A 19,618-nucleotide genomic window follows, 5' to 3' on the forward strand; every position below is an offset into this window, starting at 1 on the left:
GGTCTGCGCACTTCTCTAGTTAAGACATATTGCGTAAATCAAATGGTGGATTTTAATAAGGACTTTTGGACAAGCACAAGGTGGCATCTTTGAGGTTGCAAAATTTTACATATATTGATTGGAAGCGGGCTGATTAGGATCCTTTCTTTCTGAGTTGCAGGTTTAGCACATCAATGCCCCAAATTGTATATGTGCTCACATGCAAAAATGAGATTTTAGGTTTGTGAAATTAGATTCTTTAAATTATAGCACATAGATGGAAAAAGGACATTTAAGGAAACATTTGTTTTCTTTAAAAAACTTGAATTTTAGGGGTATTCAAGAAGTGGCAGTAATCTGGACTTAAACTATATTTTCAACCAATATAGTAAAACATTGAAACACATAAAAGTGACATGTCACTTTATAATTGGTAATTACTTATGAGATAAATAAACCGAACAGTATTTACCCCCTTCAGTGCTAAGAACAAGTGTGACTTATCCTGTACATACACCGTAAAAGTGCTAGGTAAAATCTAAACTGGTGGAGAGGTGAGGCGCAATGAAAATCTGATCCAATTCTAATTGGATCCACAATCTGGCAAAGTTAGGTCATACTTGCCTACTCTCCCGAAATTCCCGGGAGGCTCCCGAATTTCAGAGAGACCTCACGGAATCCTGGAAGAATAGGCAACGCTCCCACATTTGCAGAAATTCACGGCAATTAATGGGGTGGGTGGGGCTTAATTGCGTCATTAAGCTCCACCCCCTCCATTCAATGCCCTGAAATTCGTCTTTTTATAGTGGTGGCGGGGTTATGGTGACGCTTCAATGTCACCACACCCTCCTCCTACCCCATGTCACATGACTTCTTCCCCGGATCTTAAAAGTCGGCATGTATGAGTTAGGTTCAAATTATTTTTCTGCAGCAGCTCCAAAAGCTGAGTGTGAGAGTGCATCTAAACTTAATGATGAAGTAAACGTATCATCCTTGCAATCCAGAAGATTACCATGCAGAACAAACAATTTACCATGAAATTCCAAGTTAATTTAGTAATTCACCAAGGCGCTTTCTATTAAGTGATTAATGCATAATATGTGAACAAATAGGTGTGGCAGGGCAGGAGGGAAGAAGAAATATTCTGCATATTGTGCACTTGTGCAATATATATATATATATATATATATATATATATAAAAAAAATATATATATATATATATATATACATATATATTTAGATAGATAGATAGATAGATATGAGATAGATAGATAGATAGATATGGGATAGATAGATAGATAGATATGAGATAGATAGGTATGAGATAAATAGATAGATAGATATGAGATAAATAGATAGATAGATAGATATGAGATAGATAGATAGATAGATATGAGATAGATAGATAGATAGATAGATAGATAGATAGATATGAGATAGATAGATAGATATGAGATAGATAGATATTAGATAGATAGATAGATAGATAGATAGATAGATATGAGATAGATAGATAGATAGATATGAGATAGATATGAGATAGATAGATAGATATGAGATAGATAGAAAGATAGATAGATAGATAGATAGATAGATAGATAGAATGATTGCTCCTACATTCACCACTAACACACTAACATCTTATAATTTTTAGTCTGTGCTATATTGACTTCTATTCATTTGTTGGACCCTACTTTAACTTATGTTTGCATTGTATACAGTACAGGAATATTTTTTGTATACATATAAATAACATGCTATAGAATAATTAACATGTTATTAGAAATAAAATATATAAACTTGGGCAAAACAACATGCAACGACTGAGTTATATATTATAAATAAGTATATTAAAGATTAAAAGATCTAATATACTTATTAGAAATATATTAGGAAAACTTACAAAAGTACCAATAATCTTTTAATACTAATTTGCCATCTGTGTAACCATTTTTATTTTCAAATCAGAATTTCTTAGAAACTGCAGGGAACTATGGCTTCAAGCAACTGCATTGCTATTGTCTTACTATCATGCTATTTAGCCAGTACCAGTTTACAAAGGGCATGGCTCCACAATGACTAATACTTTAATTGGTCAAAGTACCAGTCTACTATAGAAGTCTAATGACCTAGCAATAGTGATTCACTTTACACTGCATTTATTGAAGGCCAATTAAATGATATTTAAACTCTATAAAATATTTTATCGAAACTCATTGCGACAAAAAACACCACACAAGCAATAATTAAGATTGATATTTACATTTTAAGCATTAAACATATATTGATCAAAAATGTGTCTAAAGATGTATGCCAGTAAAATATTGATGACCATAGCAAAATGTTTTCAGCATTTGTAGAATCAGATATGGAAAAATTAAGAACAAAAAAGAAAAATCAAATTTATCTGAATTCATTGATAGAAATCTTTCTTGAAATGTATATTTTCATATAGTATATTGTCTTGTATAATAATTGTCTTCAATATCACAACAGCGAAGCTATACTGTACCCTTTTAAACATACAATCACATATAGATATTTTTTCATAGCAAGTTTTCTACCTTTTTAACATGAAGCTGGTTTTTGTCAGGAGGTTCTCCTATATAAGACTGTGCACTTTGCCAAATTGATCTGTGGGGCACATTAATATGGCTACTACTGGATAAAAAAGGATCTATCTCCTGGAAACATTTGGTCTCTGCTGGTTCCCATGGAATCTCATCTCTCAGTCTGAATCAGTCAGTCATCCAGCTACTAAGTGACCACATGATGGTTTCATTCTACGAAAATTCCAAAGTGTCTGTGCTCACTACATTATATGTGGTTGTATGTTGCAAAGGAAAGTGTTTGGTAAAAGACAGGATGCCAGAATAAATCAGTTGCAGAGTTATAAATGTATCCAATTTTGAAGATAACAGGGTTGGTATTTACTAATGGGTTACCTATGTACTCTGGTACTGAAGGGGTGAAATAATTTGTTTTTTATTTAAGATTCACACTGCACAATAGCACAGTTCCAATTTACAGGAAAGTGTTAAACCGAAGCTTACAATAAAAGGCACCAGCAATAGTTGCTAGATTGCCCATATCACTGCTCACACAGTATAGTGTGACTTAGCAACTAAGCAGTCAACATGTCAAGTGGAGGATAGTAGATGAGCCTTTTTGCTCACTGCAGTAACGGGGAATAGCTCTGTGTCTCACAGCTTGATGGATAGAGCTTGGATCCCTGCTCAGCCTTCCAACAAAGTATCAGCCTCTCTGGTTGTTTGCAACCCATCTTTATACTCCCAACTTAGCGATCTTTCTGATGGCAAGCAGACAGGTGTTCTGATGTCTCGAAAGGAATGAACCTATGTTTATTCTATCTTCTTCTACACATTAGCGCTCACTGAGAACATAATTAAATTTCCTCTCAACCCACACAATCTGAAAAGTTCCAGAGACTGAACAGAGGACTCCATTATTTCTGGCACCCACTTGACTGAATGTTAAAGAATATCAGATATGATTTCTACAAACAAAAACAAATCAACCATATATTTAACTATAAAAGTACACTCTCTGTCTATGCAAGTTCAATTCAGTTAATTATTAAAGATATCATACACATCATTTTGTTACAATGGCCACATATGAAATTACAGGAACAAACCCATAGTTACATACTTAGTAATATTACACACAACTTATCTGCAACAATATACATATATTTGCGGTTTACAGACAGGCGAAAAAACGTTTTTAATTTATCAAGATGGCCCTCCTGCGTTCTGCAATTATAGTAGATTTATACACTTATAGTTAGTAGACAGATTAGGAAACCTCCACGGCTGTCCCACCGACAACAAGATGGCTTGTCACTTTGACAATAATCCTACAGCAAGAGATGCTACTCTAGTAGATCATGGTAGATCCAGTTGATGGACCTGATTCATTAAAGAACTTAAATTAAGAAGTTTCTTATTTAAGTCTCCTGGACAAAACCATGTTACAATGCAAGGGGTGAAAATTAGTTTTCTGTTTTGCACATAAGTTAAATACTGACTGTTTTTTCATGTAGCACACAAATACTTGTTAGCTTATTTGTACACTGAAATTTAAAGTTGATATTTGTGTGCTACATGAAAAAATAGTCAGTATTTAACTTATGTGCAAAACAGAAAACTAATTTGCACCCCTTGCATTGTAACATGGTTTTGTCCAGGAGACTTAAATAAGAAACTTTTTAATTTAAGTTCCTTAATGAATCAGGTCCGATATGTTTAACTTGTAAAATAAGATCCCACACAATGGTGTAGCTACAGCTAATGCAGGGGATGTAACAGTTATGAGGCCCACAGGTGAGTGAGGCCTGGTAATGCTGGTTTAATTGCAATGCTGTGCCCCACTACACTCTTATGAGCATGTGTGGGGGCCAGTTTAGGCACAATGAGGTCCTGCTTGGGCTTTTCGCACAGAATCTATATGATCAGATGAGCAGAGAGGGGGCCTAAGTAGAAGATGGACACATAACTTTCATCTCCACCCCCCAAATTTTGCTATGCGGCCTGGTGATTTTGTGTTACACCCCTGATCTTACCGTACATATTGCATGTCAAACTGAATTAAACAGGAATAGACCACATAAAGGGGATTTTTATTGATTGTATGCAAACAGCTTAAGCAATTATGATTTGTACAGGCTTGGGACAATTCATGACTGTCCCACTAATCACAGGTAACTGTGATCGATGGAGCAGCCATGAATTGTCCTAAACCAAGTTGCAATGTGGATGACATTCCATGCTGTCACCATAAATTCCACATTTAATATTATCAATCTGTTCTGCTCTGGGATAACTGGGATAGTACTTGGAATTCTGGGAAGAACAAAAACGATAGAGATAATGCTGTATAGAACACTTAAGATCAAATCCTCCTGGAAAAACATAAAAAAAAATTACAGCCAAATGTGGAATGAGGTGAATAATCAGAGTGACAGTTTTGAAAATTTTGCACATCCCTAGACCAAACTAGAACATATAATTGGAAAGTAGAAATGAACCTTAAACATTATAATGCAAAAATGGTTCTTGGTCTTCAAATGATTTCAATCACTTCCATATCTGCTCTACTTCAGGTAAAAGATGGTTCCAGTGTTAAGGTGTTTAAATTGTATTACAAGCCTTTAGTAATCCAAAAGGAGATATTAGCATAAAGCAAGTCATATTACATCACACGCAAACAATCGTCACACTATTCCCATGTTTCTTTGTTTCACTACAATACGTAGACATAAGGAGCCTATTTTCCTACTAGATGCTCGTGATCTATTATAATTCATGCAGCTCCACCTTTAAACCTTGCCACCTTCCCCGCCAGGCCCTGCATTTTTCTGTCACTGGTCATTAAGGATATTGGAGGGCAAACAATAAATCATCAGGTGTCCCGCCCCATTGTCCCTGGAATGGTGTCACCACCTCTAACCGAGGCCTTAAAGTGAGAAAGGACAACATACTACCCTCATTTTTAATGTTAGGTCTATATCTGGAGTACAGAGGAGAAAGAGCAATGGTTCAAACCATGACTTTTGACATAATGACATCATGGAATCTTTTAGTAGCTGCATACCTTCTCACAAATGGTAAGAACATCCATTGTTTTGTGTTAGATGTGTCATGTTCCCTATAGTTCTTTTTGGCTGTCACATTGTATGAAGGCAGGAGCTGTGCTGGTATTGCTTTACAATAGATATATGACACAGATGAGTTGGAACCTTGTATAAACTGAGTGTTTTATAACATCAAAACTGTATAATTACAGTATGTGCTTCATCTTTCGTATAGCTCTGTCTGCTATGAAATTACAAGGAGGTTAAGTGTTTATCTTGAGAGCATGGGGAAGCTTTCAAGTACATTTTAAGGGAATTGAGCTACTTGGATAACTGGTGGAACTGTAGTCTGCTTCATGTACAGAAGGTAAAAATGACTTCTTTAACTAAAGAACTCCATCAGAACATTAATGAAGTTGCTTTGAGCTAAACAATATTTAATTTCAGGGTCACATAAAAACACTAATGATTATACTGATAATTATTGCATTTGCTGTGTGAAAATAATAGTTACATAAAGTGACTTTCTGTAGCAAGCATTTGTCCTAGGAGCAAAAAAAGGCAGAAAAGCAATTAAAAGAATAGAATGTATAAAGTAAAAAGGTTGATGGAAAAATAGATAAAATAATTAAAAGAACAATTATGACAGCTGGAACAAAATGTCCACGGGGGAAAAAAATATTTTAGACAAAAAAAAAAATGTAGGTAGATAAAGATCTGGAAATTATACAGATGTGAACTTAATATCCAAACCATTCGAATAGAAATAATTGTTCCCAGTTAAAATGCTTGGCAAGCTAAATTAAATTATTTCACTATTGTCAGTTGAGAAAGGTGTCTTTGTAGAGAGTAAAGAAAATGATAGTAGGCTAAAAGAGATAGGCTGTGTGGACGTGTGGCTGCATGTACATCGTAAAATGAGGAGGATCTCCCAATGTCCCACAAATTAAACTGTATAGAAAATGTTTCAATTTAGGAGAGAGGGAGGGATGGGAAGAGTGAGGTTAAGAGAGAAAGAGATGGAGGGAAGGAGGGAGAGAGAAAGAAAGAGAGAGAGCGAGAAAGAGAGAGAGAGAGAGTTTTAAGAATTGTTTATTAGTTTCATGGACAGGGGACGTGTAAAGAACATGAATAGAGCAAGAAAAATAAGATCAAACAAAGCAATAAAGATACAATCTGTCACAAATGGAGCATGTGTTAAAGAAATATAGCACAAGCCAAAAAAAGAGAGAGAAAAATGCACACTAAGCATAAAATATAACATTTATTTAATATATAATTAAATTACTGTAAATAGAGTTCAATTGGAACAACTTGGTTAAATACAAAAGAAATACATGAGAAGAATAATGAAAAGTGTTCTAATTTAGAGGTTTTGAAGAGACCAATACATAATGATTACACACGTAACAAAATAGCCATAAATCACAACCCAGATCAAATTGAACAGCATGAAACACAAAGAAATAAAATAATTAAGGAAAAATAAATTGAGAAAATCTAAGCATAGAAACAATTTCTACAATTTATGGTACACAAAATGAGTAGCATGCTGTATACAGTACAAAATATATTGAGCATATGGTAAAATGCTAATAATAATATAAATACTAATTATAATGTATTCAAATGTTAAAAATGCAACACATAACTTGAGAGTTTTGTTGTGGAAAGATGTAAGATGAAAATAATTAGCTGTTATAATAAATAAAATATATATATGGGTCGGGAATCTACAAACTCTGTCATGCATTTTTTTGAAGCTTAACGATGAAAAAAGAAATGAAGAGAGTTGAGGTGATTTTGAATGAATAAATTTAAAATAATTGAAAGCAGTAGAGGGTTGGTACATGTGTAATGTTGTTTAAAACTTGAAAACTGACTACATATTTAACATTTTTGGAAACATAATTTTCCCTAAGGGGGGGAAGCATGGAACGACTTGCAGATTGTGAGGAAATCACAGTGTAGAGAGAGAAGAGAGGGGATTAACTATATTAAAGACACAACAAGAGTGAGTGAGTGAATAGAGAGTAAATCAATAAGAGGAGTCTATGAAAATAACATAGAAGATAAGAAAAACATATAAATAGGAATTGTTGAAATGTTTAGTATCAAAGAAGAAGGGAAGAAAATGTGCTGCTGCACTGCAGAACATAACATGCAAGAAATTATGGAACACAAAAAGTTAATACAATGAATTCTGTGAAAGGAGAATAAAGAATTAAAAAGAAGAATTAAGTGACAGTAGAATTAAGACACTCACCTTTGCTGAAATGAATGTTTGGGGTTTGTGAAAATGAGAAGGTGAAAACGGAGAACCTGTAGACAGATCGTACACACCCTGGTTTGTGAATTATGTAGACTATCTCAGAGATTATTGCAAGATAAAATTTAACAGGAGCTATCAGTCTGTGCAGCTGCATGCAAAGTCTGCAGCTGTCTATCACTGTACTATCTTGTTGCGTTGGTTGCATTTTCGGGTGCATTGGCATTGTATAGCGAATGTATTGCTCTCTCTCTTGATCAGTTTTTCTCTCAGTCATTTTGCATTTCAAATTTAACTTTTTAAATTTTACTGATTTTTTATGTTGTGAGTATGTATGTGTGTTTTTGCTTTGTGTTATGTCTCTGGACACCTTAATAATAACCTACATATGGAGCAGTGTTTATCGCAATAAACTAAATGATTAAATGGGGAATCTGTGCTACCTTGTATCAGATATCTGACTGGTTTAGTTGTGAATAGCTGGAGATATATGAGTTCAATGCAAAAAAGAAAAATGATGGCACGCTCTTCACCTCTGTATTACCAAAGTACCATTTCGATTTTCCCTCTCATTTCCGTTTTCATAAATAAATGTTTAAAAGGTTTGGCTTAACAGTATCGCTGTTTTTGCACATCAGTCAATATGTTCCATCTCAGAAACAGAGATAAATGATATGTGCATTATATATATGTAAAACTGTTATGTGAAAGATACCAAAATAGAAATACACTGCTTTATGAGATAGTATTTGCCAGGAATGTTAGTAATTACATTAGTTCTAGAAGCACCATGATATCCAAGCAGTTTATGGCTGCCAGGGCCTGTTAGGACCAGTAATTCCACATATTAAAATGCAATCAATTTTAAATTTTTTATTTATTTTATACTTTTAATTACATTTGACAATTATTATCACAGCATGCACCACCCAGGGGTATTGGGATGAGCACCTGTGCTATCAGCTTTACAGATCAGGCTGGTGCTAAGTCCCAAATGACAGTGTTGACAGGGGTGGGAAGATAGCACGGTTGGTATCCTCTGGCGGGTTCTTTAATCAGGAACAACTTTCAAAAGGGTGAAAGAAGTTAATTTTTATTTTAAAGATCACATGGTACATCGAATAGTTCCAGTTTACAGTCATAATCACTAGAGTGTTCGTATCACCACTCTGATGAATTAGTGGGAGCGAGCAACCAAACAGTCCATGATGGCAACTGTAAGACTGTAACCAAAGCCTTTGGTTTGCAGTCATAGAAGGCAATAGCACTGTGGCTCACATTCTGGGATACTGTCTCACTGATTGGCTAAACCAAAGATGAAAAGATCAGACTGATGGGAATAATGCACCCTAGATAAATACCCCTGCCATTACGATCTTTCCCATAGTGAGTTATACAGTGCCATGATATCTGGACTGGCCTTGGCGTATGCTGAAACTATTAGGAGTGTGAATGAGAGATGTATATGCTGGGCAAAGCAAATAAGTCTAGTTGGGAGATATTTTGAGACAAGTGCTGAGTTGTAGGTTGGTGCAGTTTTGTTAATGGCCTTTAACTAAGTTAGTAAAAGTATTTTACATTGTGTTTAGTAGAGTACAAGCACCCAATGTAGGGGCTAGCAGTCTAAACACTGTTTCCTCATGCTAAGTTTAAAGCATCCTCAACTGAATAGAAAGCCCATCATCATCATCATCAACATTTAATTATATAGTGCCACTAATTCCGCAGCGCTATACAGAGAACTCATTCACATCAGTCCTTGGCCCGTTGGAGCTTACAGTCTAAATTTCCTAACACACAAACTCAGACAGACAGAAAGAGAGAGACTAGGGTCAATTTGAAAGCCGACAATTAGCCTACCAGTATGTTTTTGGAGTGTGGGAGGTAAGCGGAGCACCTGGAGGAAACCCGCGCAAACATGGGGAGAACATACAAACTCCGCACAGATAAGACCATGGTCGGAAATTGAACTCATGACCCCAGTGCTGTGAGGCAGAAGTGCTAACCACTACACCACCGTGCTGCATCATTCGGTTTGTAGTTCATAACGGCTTGCACAACATTGCAACATTGACTCTTCCGATGAGATCCAAATAACATTTTCCCATATACAGTAAATTCTATAGGGAGGTGGTACTTCAGTACATGGAGGTTTTAACTAACTGTATGTAATTAGTGCTTGTAATCCTTTAATAGTACACTTACACAAATTAGAGTGCAGCGAGTACACATGGAAATAAACCCACATTGCAGTCAATTGAATCCTGTCAATGTTTAGGGATGTTTTTAGAAAGAATAGGTATTAATAATTTTTTGCAGCATATGTTAATTTGCACAGGGTTAGTGCAGGGGGAAGTGTGATAGCAATATATTAAATATATCTAAAAAATCCCTTAAATTACCCCACAGTCATTTTTACTTTATTACAATAGGGCTACTATTATTGAGTAATGCTGGCTTTACTGTACTATCCAGTGTTGAAAGTATATAGAATATGAAAGCTGGTTTATATTCCCCTATATAGCCTGTCTCCCACCGCTGAGCACTAGAGCACTAACAGTTTGCGCTATGTTTGCCTATGGCTGTGGGCTCCAATGGCCATTTTTGTTAAAAATTTAGAAGCTTAGATAATAGAGATATCTGGAGTTTTCTAGGTGGGGTGCTGGGGTGAGCAGTATAGGGATCTTATATCTAGGTATAGAGTGTAAGCAAAGTGAAGGTAAGCAATAAAAGAACGTGCTAGGAGAGCAGTGAACAGGAATAGTAAGAAGAGTGTAAAGTGAAAGGAGCAACTACACTGCAGAACAAGAAGCCTGGAGAGTAATGAGTGCAAGAGGAAAATAAGAGAAAAAAACAAAATAGACTAAACAGGTAGATGAGGAGATAGGTCTGTAGCTTCTGTGAGTTGTACAACATTCTATTCAATTGCTCAGTAAGAATTTCAGAAAAAAAGTTTGTTAGTAACTGTATCATTGCTGTAGAGACTGCATCTAAATTGGAGGATATTTTTATTATTAAACATTTCAATAACTTTTTTCACGTTTGCCAACTATTAAATTAATAATTACTTGTATTCATTGAGATGGAGTGATTTCATATGAGCTTATGTTGTATATTGCATTGCATAGACTTGAAAGGTCTGCAATATTGATGCATGAAGTGATATAAATTGTACCTGTGGACGTAGCTCTTTAGAGATTATTTTTTTTTGCCCCTCTTGTCAATGAATTATGGCATGTTGTCTTTCATCTGCAATTTTCTTTAGTATAGATAATCTAAAAACAACACCTGTCTGTTTTATGTTCACAATTGCAGATTAGTCCACCTAAGGATATATGTATGCACACCCTAGTCAAGTATTGTGAGCTTACTTCCAAAATGCCTCTCAATACTTACATATACATAGCACAGCATGTAAGGGAGTTTGTAATCCCCTGCATAGTCATCTCCCTGCTGCTGAGCACTTGAGCACCAGCAGCGAGCAATATGTTTAATTTTGACTGTGGGCTCCAGAAGCCATTTTGTCGAAGACAAGTAAATGAAGTAAATTCACAGTGAAATTCTTTTTTCAATGGAATAAGCTGTTTCACAGACGTACAGTCCTTGAGATCCACTTTTGCTTAGCAATTCCACACATCTCTAAATGCAATATATTATGGAGTTGTAATAAGGACACTATCAATTCATTCTGCTCTTTAGTGTGGCATATGTAAGACTATGAATTCTAGGCAGAACAAAAATAATAATGGGATTCCCACTCAGAAGGCTTAACGACAATTTCCGCTAGAGAAGTGTGGGAAATTCCACAGCCAAATGCACAATGTATCTCTATTCTCCATTGGTAAAAAACAAAATGACATCTGAATAGTACTTGACTGTCAGATTCCAGGGACAGTCCTTGGTTTTAACAAGTTGTTCCTGATAAATGTTGGTCCTGGTCCATCTATAAAGTTTTGTATTTTGTATATGTAATTCAATTCTCACTATATATTCTCACTCTCTTGTTTTGTCATTAATTGCAATCCACTAGATTGTAAACTCTCTCATGAGCAGGCATCCCCTGACCCTTTGCTTTCACATCTGCATTTATTTTGGCTACCTTGTTTGTCCCTATTTTATATATGCCCAGTTTTCCCCACTGTCCTGCTCTATAAAGCATTGTGGCACTTTACAAATCAATGACAATAATGATATTGCTATTTCTAGAACGGTGAAATTTATGCTCAGCACTAAGACTCCCTAGAAATTATTTTGTAATGTTGGCAACAATGCATCCGTTCACACAGATCTTACATGTGAACATTTAATATTTTTTGGTACGACAGTGCTTTAATTTATCTTTGTTCCGCCACCCAGTAAATGTATAATTTTACCAACCACTACCAACTCTTGAAACTAACTATGAGTACTATTAGCAATTCATAAAAATGTACAGATGACCAACATTTTTCTACTGAGATGCATAAATTAAAAGTAAAAATATCAAGAGGTCTCAGTCAATGGAAATACGACTGTTTCAACCATAAAATATATTGTAGCAAAAATGCTACACTCTGCAAATCCCTACACTAGCTCTCTATGTTCTCCAGAATCCAATTAAAATAACCTTATAGACAAAGCCCTCAAGAACATCACACTGCGCCTCCCTTCATCTCTCTTAACCACCTCTCACTCCTGCCTACAAGACTTCTCTGGGCTGTAACCTATTATTATTATTATTATTATTACCTTTGACATATACGGCGCCACAAAGGGTCCGCAGCGCTGTACTTTACATGTACAGAAAACAGAACCAAGACACAACATATATACAAACACAGGTGACAGGGTAAAGCAAATCTGATTATATCTGGGACAGATAGTGAAAGGGATGGTAGAAATCAATAAGAAGAAGGCCAAAGCTTTAGAAAACAGGGAAAACAGAGCCAAGAGGTACAGAGGGTAATGGAACAGTAGAAGAAGCACACAAGGAAAGAGGGCCCTGCTCATGAGAGCTTACATCCTAAAGGGAAGGGGGAGACACAAATAGGGTGGTACTAACTGGGTGAGAGAGCCAGGACAAGGAAGTTAGGAGGAGGACTGATAGACTTGACAAAAGAAATGAGTCTTAAGGGCACGCTTGAAGCCTTTGAGAGAATGCTAACCTGATGGAACGTGGAAGATCGTTCCACAGCAGGGGAGCAGCCCTGGTAAAGTCCTGAAGACGAGAGTGAGAGGAGTTGATCAGTGAAGTAGTGAGGCGGTGATCACAAGCAGAGCGGAGGGGGCAGGAAGGAGTGTAGGTAGAGATGAGATTGGAGATGTATTGGGGGAAGATTGACTAAGAGCTTTAAAGGTGAGGGTGAGGAGTTTAAATTTAATTAACTTACTTATGGAATTCAGCCTTTCCCACAGCCTTAAAATCTTTAGATGCCCTATAAAGACCCATCACTTTATTAAAGCTTACCCTTCTCCCACTTATACAACCCACACTAATGCATCCTTACAACACCCTCCCAATCTCATCTATGAGCTACACTCGTTCCACTTGTTTCAGCTGTGCGCTCTTCCAATTAGAATGTAAACTCTCTAATGAACAGGCTCAATATCCCTAGTTTTCATGTCTGTATTTATTTTGTCTACCTTGTATGTCCCTGTTTTGTTTGTCCTGTGTTTCCTAATCTATGGCACTGCGGAGCCATAATAATATTATGTGCTGTATATAGTTTCATATAGTATATAGAATGTCATATTTTAAATAATGGTCTTTGATTTTTAATTGACAGATGAAAATGTGACATTTTTATTAATTGAAAGGCAGTAAGCACGGTTTTGCAAGTTCATTGGTTATTGAATATGTGTAATAAATTAATATATTATATGTGTTACTTGCAGTACCTGTTGTGCTGTCTCAGCCCACCTGCATGATCCAATATAATGGAACTTGTATTTCACCTAGGAACTGTGTCAATTGTGCAAGTAAGTTCTGTCTTTTCATCTTGTCCATTGTAATAAATACTTTGTGAAAATACAATTATTTTATTTATGTATTTAATATTTTTATATAGTACCTATAATTGTACACGATGCTGTACACATAATGGCTCAGACGTCCTGCATGTAGAGCTTGCAATCTAGTTTTTAGCTAATGGGACCAGAGCTAGATTTGATGCAAAACTTAGATTGTGTTCTAGTGCAGCAAAAGTGCAGGGGTAACCGTCGGCGCTCTTTTTGTACCAATGTTATTATTAAAAAAAAAAATATCTGAATATTATAAACATTTGGACATGAGCTCACATAGGGATTAATTATTTCAATTTATTTAATTTATACAAATGGATGTAGTGTCAGTTAGTACCATGGACAGCTATGACGTAGATGGAGGATGGAACAGCACAGAAATGTGGTCTATGGGCAGCGGCGCACGGAGGAATGTCGAATGTTCCCCCCGCCGACCCCAAAAAAACCAAAAAAAAACGAGGGAGAGCTGCTGCGCATGCGCAGCAGCTCCGTTTCGCCAGCGCTGTCCTATACAGCAGCCACGGCGCTGTCTAAGAAGCGTCTGCGGTGGTGCTGTATACAATACAGCACCGCCGCGGACGCTTCTTTGACAGCGCCGCGGCTGCTGTATAGGACAGTGGCCACTTAGTTAGCACAGGGGGGGTTTCCAGAGACTCAGAAACCCCCCTGCATGCGCCACTGATGGGAGGGATGGCAACTAGAGGTGCAATAAACATGTTGGTAGAAAGGTTAATGTTACTTATGGTCAGGATTTCTTGTCATTCAGCACAGGCACTTCTAGTAAAAATGTAGATCAATGAGGCAGTATCTCTAAAAGTTAAGTAAAGGTTAAAGTGTTTTACATTTTTTGGAATTCATTAAATGCTAGGACACCATATGCAAGCAATTTACACCCCATTTGGCTCTTTTCCTTGCCCCTGTAACTTGTTGAGTCAAGGAAAAAGATTTTCATGACCAAAAGTGGTCAATGCCAGTTTTAAGTAAAATAGCAGCACAATACTGTCTTGTCACTATTATACACTACAATACAACATTCGCACCATGGCAAGCAGTAGCTATTGAAATCTGAAATCAGAGTAAACTCCTGCATTTCAAATGGTTCCTTTTTGACATTTTTAATCGGCCTGGAGTTTACAAATTTCTTCACAGACCCAGCAAAAAAACTTCACATAGCCTGAAATTATTTATCTCACGTCTATTTACATTGTTTTCAAAAAATAAAATGGTACAATAAATGAATGCATCAATAGAAACTCCACAAAACATATAGTTCACATAACTTTATTTGATTTTTTTTTTTTATTTATCTTGCAAACATCGTTTTGGACATATTTTGTAGTTAAAGACATATAATCTGTTATGACCTATGCTCACCATTGAACATTTTTTATTTATAGTTCCATTAGACAGTCTTGACTGCAGTTTGAGGATTGGACCACTCTGCTTACTACCATCGAAGTGCACTGATTGCACAGGTAAGGGCTATCATATATTCCCATAGCCTCATGTAATGTATGTGTTATCTCCTGTTTTCTGACCGCATATGAACTGCAGTGTGAAAGTTAGAGGGGCTGTTATGAGACGGACATAGAACTATGCATTCACCATCAATCTCTTGTCATTAAAACAAGACTTTGAGATTTCCCTTCACTTGTATAATGTGTTTACTGGATTATTAAGCAGACACATCCCTTTTTGGTATTACATTTGATATTGTCACCACCAACATATATATTATGGAGAATTAGCATATTGATTTGCTGGGGGAGGCAGTTATTGCTCCTATGTGGATCACCACACTGTGCGTAAGAAACCATTATAACCTCTTGTCGGCTGCAGACACATCCCATAGGAACTCTGTACATGGAACTAAGCTCACTCAGCTCATTCATTAATGTGATGTGGGCTAATGTGATTGACAACATTTACCATAAAAAGTTTATTTTTCCCTCTGCTACGGATGCTCCATGAACTTATAGATTATGTATACCTTGTCTGGACAGGGTATAAATGATGTGCTTGTAAATTCTGTGCTATGTTATAAGTGTGTTGTGAACTCGGAAACTATAACCTTAATTAGAGCCAGGATGATCCCAAAGGAATGGCAGGGTTCAATAAGACAAATCGCTTCATCTCCATGCTGAATTGACTATTGTTCCCCCAAAGGCTAAACCAGACAATAGGGTACCTTCATAGCAGGAGGGATGACACAGTAATACTGCATTCATCAACTCCACATCCAACCTCGAGGAATATCTTCGCCAATCTAATACCATGAGAATGTGGAGTTCCACTTATAGGAATTATGAACAGATTTAAAGAGCCTGCAAGGCTCTAGAAAGGGTTTTCCAATTTGGGAAAAGCTTGGTGTTGGAGTTTCGACTCCTACCAGCTCCATTGGAAGAATCGTTTAGAATCCCACTATTATGCAGGTCATCAATAAACCTCTGTACCTGTGTTCTTCCCTTCATTGGGAATAGCTCATGGATCTGTCTTCCTGGTGAGCCTACAGCAGTAGGGAGACTGGGATTCAGATGCCTAATATGTTGATAAAGAACATTTTGACCCAGAGGCCAAGATCTGCAAGTAGTGGAGTAGCAGAATGCAGCATTACTTCTGTAAATGTATGAGGCCCTGCATTTTTTTAAACAGCCTGGCCATCGCCAACACATTGTCCGAAATAAATTTAACAGTGTATTCTGAATTGCAGCAACAGCTTGGCCGGAGCAGCAACAATCTCAGTGTGTTTTGGTTTCTATAGCAATTGCATCAGGACCAGTGGTACAGAGTATCTTGGCCCAACTCCATAACAGTGTGGCCAGAGATTTCCCTACAGCTTGACAGGAGATTGGAAACATTACAGTACCACCAGTACCACAGGGGATATATACATATGTATTAGCGGTTGTCCCGGCTACTGACTTAGCACCCAATGTGGTCCAGCATATTCTATGCAGTAACAGCTTTGTCTAAAGTATGGTACACTCACAGCAACTGTCTCAGGACTAATATTACAGCTACAACTTGGCCTGGGACTTTTAACCTATTATAGTGAATGCTAATAGGGGTCAATAAGACTTACTGACCACTATTAGCATTCACTATAATAGGTTAAAATAATAGGTTACTGAGTAAGTATTTGTACTTACCTGACCAATTGGTCAGTAAGAATTGGTAACCTTCCTAGCTGATTGTTTTTATTAGTTTCTGTTTAGTTGAGATATTGTATTACAGTTTATAATTATGTCTGGAATAAATATAACATTGTTTCCTTCTACTCTCCTTGCTTGTGTGATCCGGGAACCTCAAGGTGCGGGGATTACTCTTTGGGTTTCAACACTTCCATCCTGGTATCCTGACAGGGACAATGCCATTATCTGAATAATACAAGGTCTAAGTTATAAGGTTAAAGTTAATATGCAAATTATTTTTTTTTCTTGACTACAGGGCCACCTCCTACCACAGATTTCACTAAGTGTCCCTGTGACCGTGTCTGCCCTATTGAATTGCAGGAATTGAAGCTCTGCACTGCTGAAACCTGTGGTTGTCCGGGTAGGTATATGCATAATCTATCCACACATGTACAAAGGGCAAATGACAAAATGGCTGGAATAAAACACTATAATATTTCTTCTATCCATGTGTAAAGATAGAAAAGAATAGTCACTTTATGGAAGCAAAATATCAACTTCCTATATTAAGATATTAAGATATATGATGTCTATTGGCACAAGCCCTAAGGTGCTGAGGGCTGGTGGTGGGGCAAACGGGGCTCCGGTCACAAACGCCCATTCATGGCCTAGTCTGAACCAGATTTTGGGTAGAGAGAAACTTATTGCTTGGACCAATCATTTCCTATTAGTCTGAGCAGTCACACCCCTTGAAGGCTATATACGCAGCGTAGGCTTTTAATGAGGCTGTGCAAGCAGCCTTGGAGTCCCATGTATTCATAAGCCACTTAAACTATTATTGCAGCCCCTGCTTTTGCTGAGACTGTTTCCGCAGCATAGGGTCGGCAAAAAGCTTCTGGACAAGGGCCTGAGCTGTCCTCTAATATATATATTCAATATATATATTTCAAATATATATTCATCTAATTAATCCACTAAATTGTGGTTTTGGATTCCTTGTATTTCTATGTGTATATACTTGTAGTGAAGTGTTCATGATTATTTCCCTTGTTGACTGATTTTCCTTTATTTAACACATTAGAGTTGGGACTGTGAGAACTATTAAATGTAATGCTATTTATTCATGCTTATATAGTGACCGGAAAATACTAATTGTATTCCATTGTTTCATTATTAAAATATCAAACACACAAGATGTGCTTAGTCATCACCCTCCGAAGACATATAGATATATAAATACATGTAGAAAGGCAAATTTAAAAATAAATACCACAGGTGTCAAAAATAAATATTTCATTAGAAAGAGAAAAACAAAAAAAACAGAAGTATAAAAATGCAATTCATAAGCTCCAATTAAAAGCACAGGTTTCAATTGGACCCTGGCACTAAAATTGTGTCAAGTACGGCAGTCGTATGTAGCAGCACTGGTATTGAATTCAGGTGCCTCAGGAGGAACTGCGCCTCCTGTTCTTTCTTACAGAATTGGAAGACAGTGACCTCATCGCCAACTGTCATGGAGTCTCACAAGACAGTATTTCTAGGGAATATGCCAAGCAGGGATTAATATCAGGCACAAACTCTATATAATTTACGGCTGCCCAGCATAATCGGCTGGGGGAGGCCCATCGCAATGGACGTTTTGCAGCTGCCCCACTTACGGTACTGGGGGAGGCTGTGGAAGAAAATTTCTGTCAGGATACTGTTACCTTGATGTTCCAGAAAGATTTAGGAGACTTACCCCTATGTGGTGATTAGAACAATAAGGATTTCCTATGTGAGTACCAGCACAAGGCAGCAACATTTTCTGACAAACCACAAGATGTACAGGTACCAGAGACTGTGACAGTACAGGAGAAGGAATTTCGAGAAGATATGTTACCTAAACATGTTGTCCATGAAAATGTTTTGGATTTGGAATTACTGGGAGGTGCCTTGTTTGTTCTCAATACTACAAATGACATTCAGTTGTGCGCTGACATGGGAGAGAAGATAGAGAAAGATAACCTCAGTCAATATGTGACCACAGTGAAGATCCTGGTAACGGAGTGTGTGACAGAGGCTGTGTGGGTTGATAATGGAATTACCATGCCAGGGTCCAATGTGGAGGAAATAAATTGTGACAACTACAGTAAAAGACACTGAAAAGTGTGACAGTGGAGGGGATATCAACCGGAAGTGGAACTGATAAAAACTCTGGTCAATTAAATGTATCATATCCAGAAGACCTCCAAGTTTCTAAACTCTGGTGAAAATGGTCTGGCTGCCCCAGCACACATTGTAAGAAATTTAAGAAATAGGTCTGAGAATGACCATAGGACTGGACTTTCTGAACAACACTCAGGAGGTTGTCTTCCTCTAGAAAGAAAGGTTAGCAGCACTGAAAATGATTCTCTGGATAGAGATAACAATTCAGATATGGTGGTGATTGTTGTAGAGGTGGGGAGTTAATTATTGGAAAGAAGGATGCCACCCTAACCCTTAAAATCAACTGGATGATGTTGACCTGAGTAAGATATTTGGGCCAGTGCTTTGGATTGCAGATTCTGGCAATAAATTGAGTACCAGCCTGAAGGGAGTAAAACACATGATTAGTTCTGTTCAAGTTTTTTCAAAACCATGTAAGGCTGATTGACTAAATTCAC

The 19,618-nt window shown here is 37.0% G+C and overlaps 1 protein-coding gene across 1 annotated transcript; it reads left to right on the forward strand.

The window, feature by feature from the left end:
- The first annotated feature begins 5,526 nt into the window (after positions 1-5,526).
- LOC142101487 (uncharacterized) lies at positions 5,527-19,118 on the forward strand. The gene is made up of 5 exons (XM_075185941.1): positions 5,527-5,609; positions 13,720-13,803; positions 15,243-15,320; positions 17,293-17,397; positions 18,796-19,118. Exons 1-5 carry the CDS (start codon positions 5,537-5,539, stop codon positions 19,116-19,118), a joined length of 663 nt encoding a protein of 220 aa, XP_075042042.1. The 5' UTR covers positions 5,527-5,536.
- Positions 19,119-19,618: the final 500 nt, after the last annotated feature.

Source organism: Mixophyes fleayi, chromosome 9 (assembly GCF_038048845.1).
Source record: "Mixophyes fleayi isolate aMixFle1 chromosome 9, aMixFle1.hap1, whole genome shotgun sequence".
Classification (NCBI taxonomy): Eukaryota; Metazoa; Chordata; class Amphibia; order Anura; family Limnodynastidae; genus Mixophyes; species Mixophyes fleayi.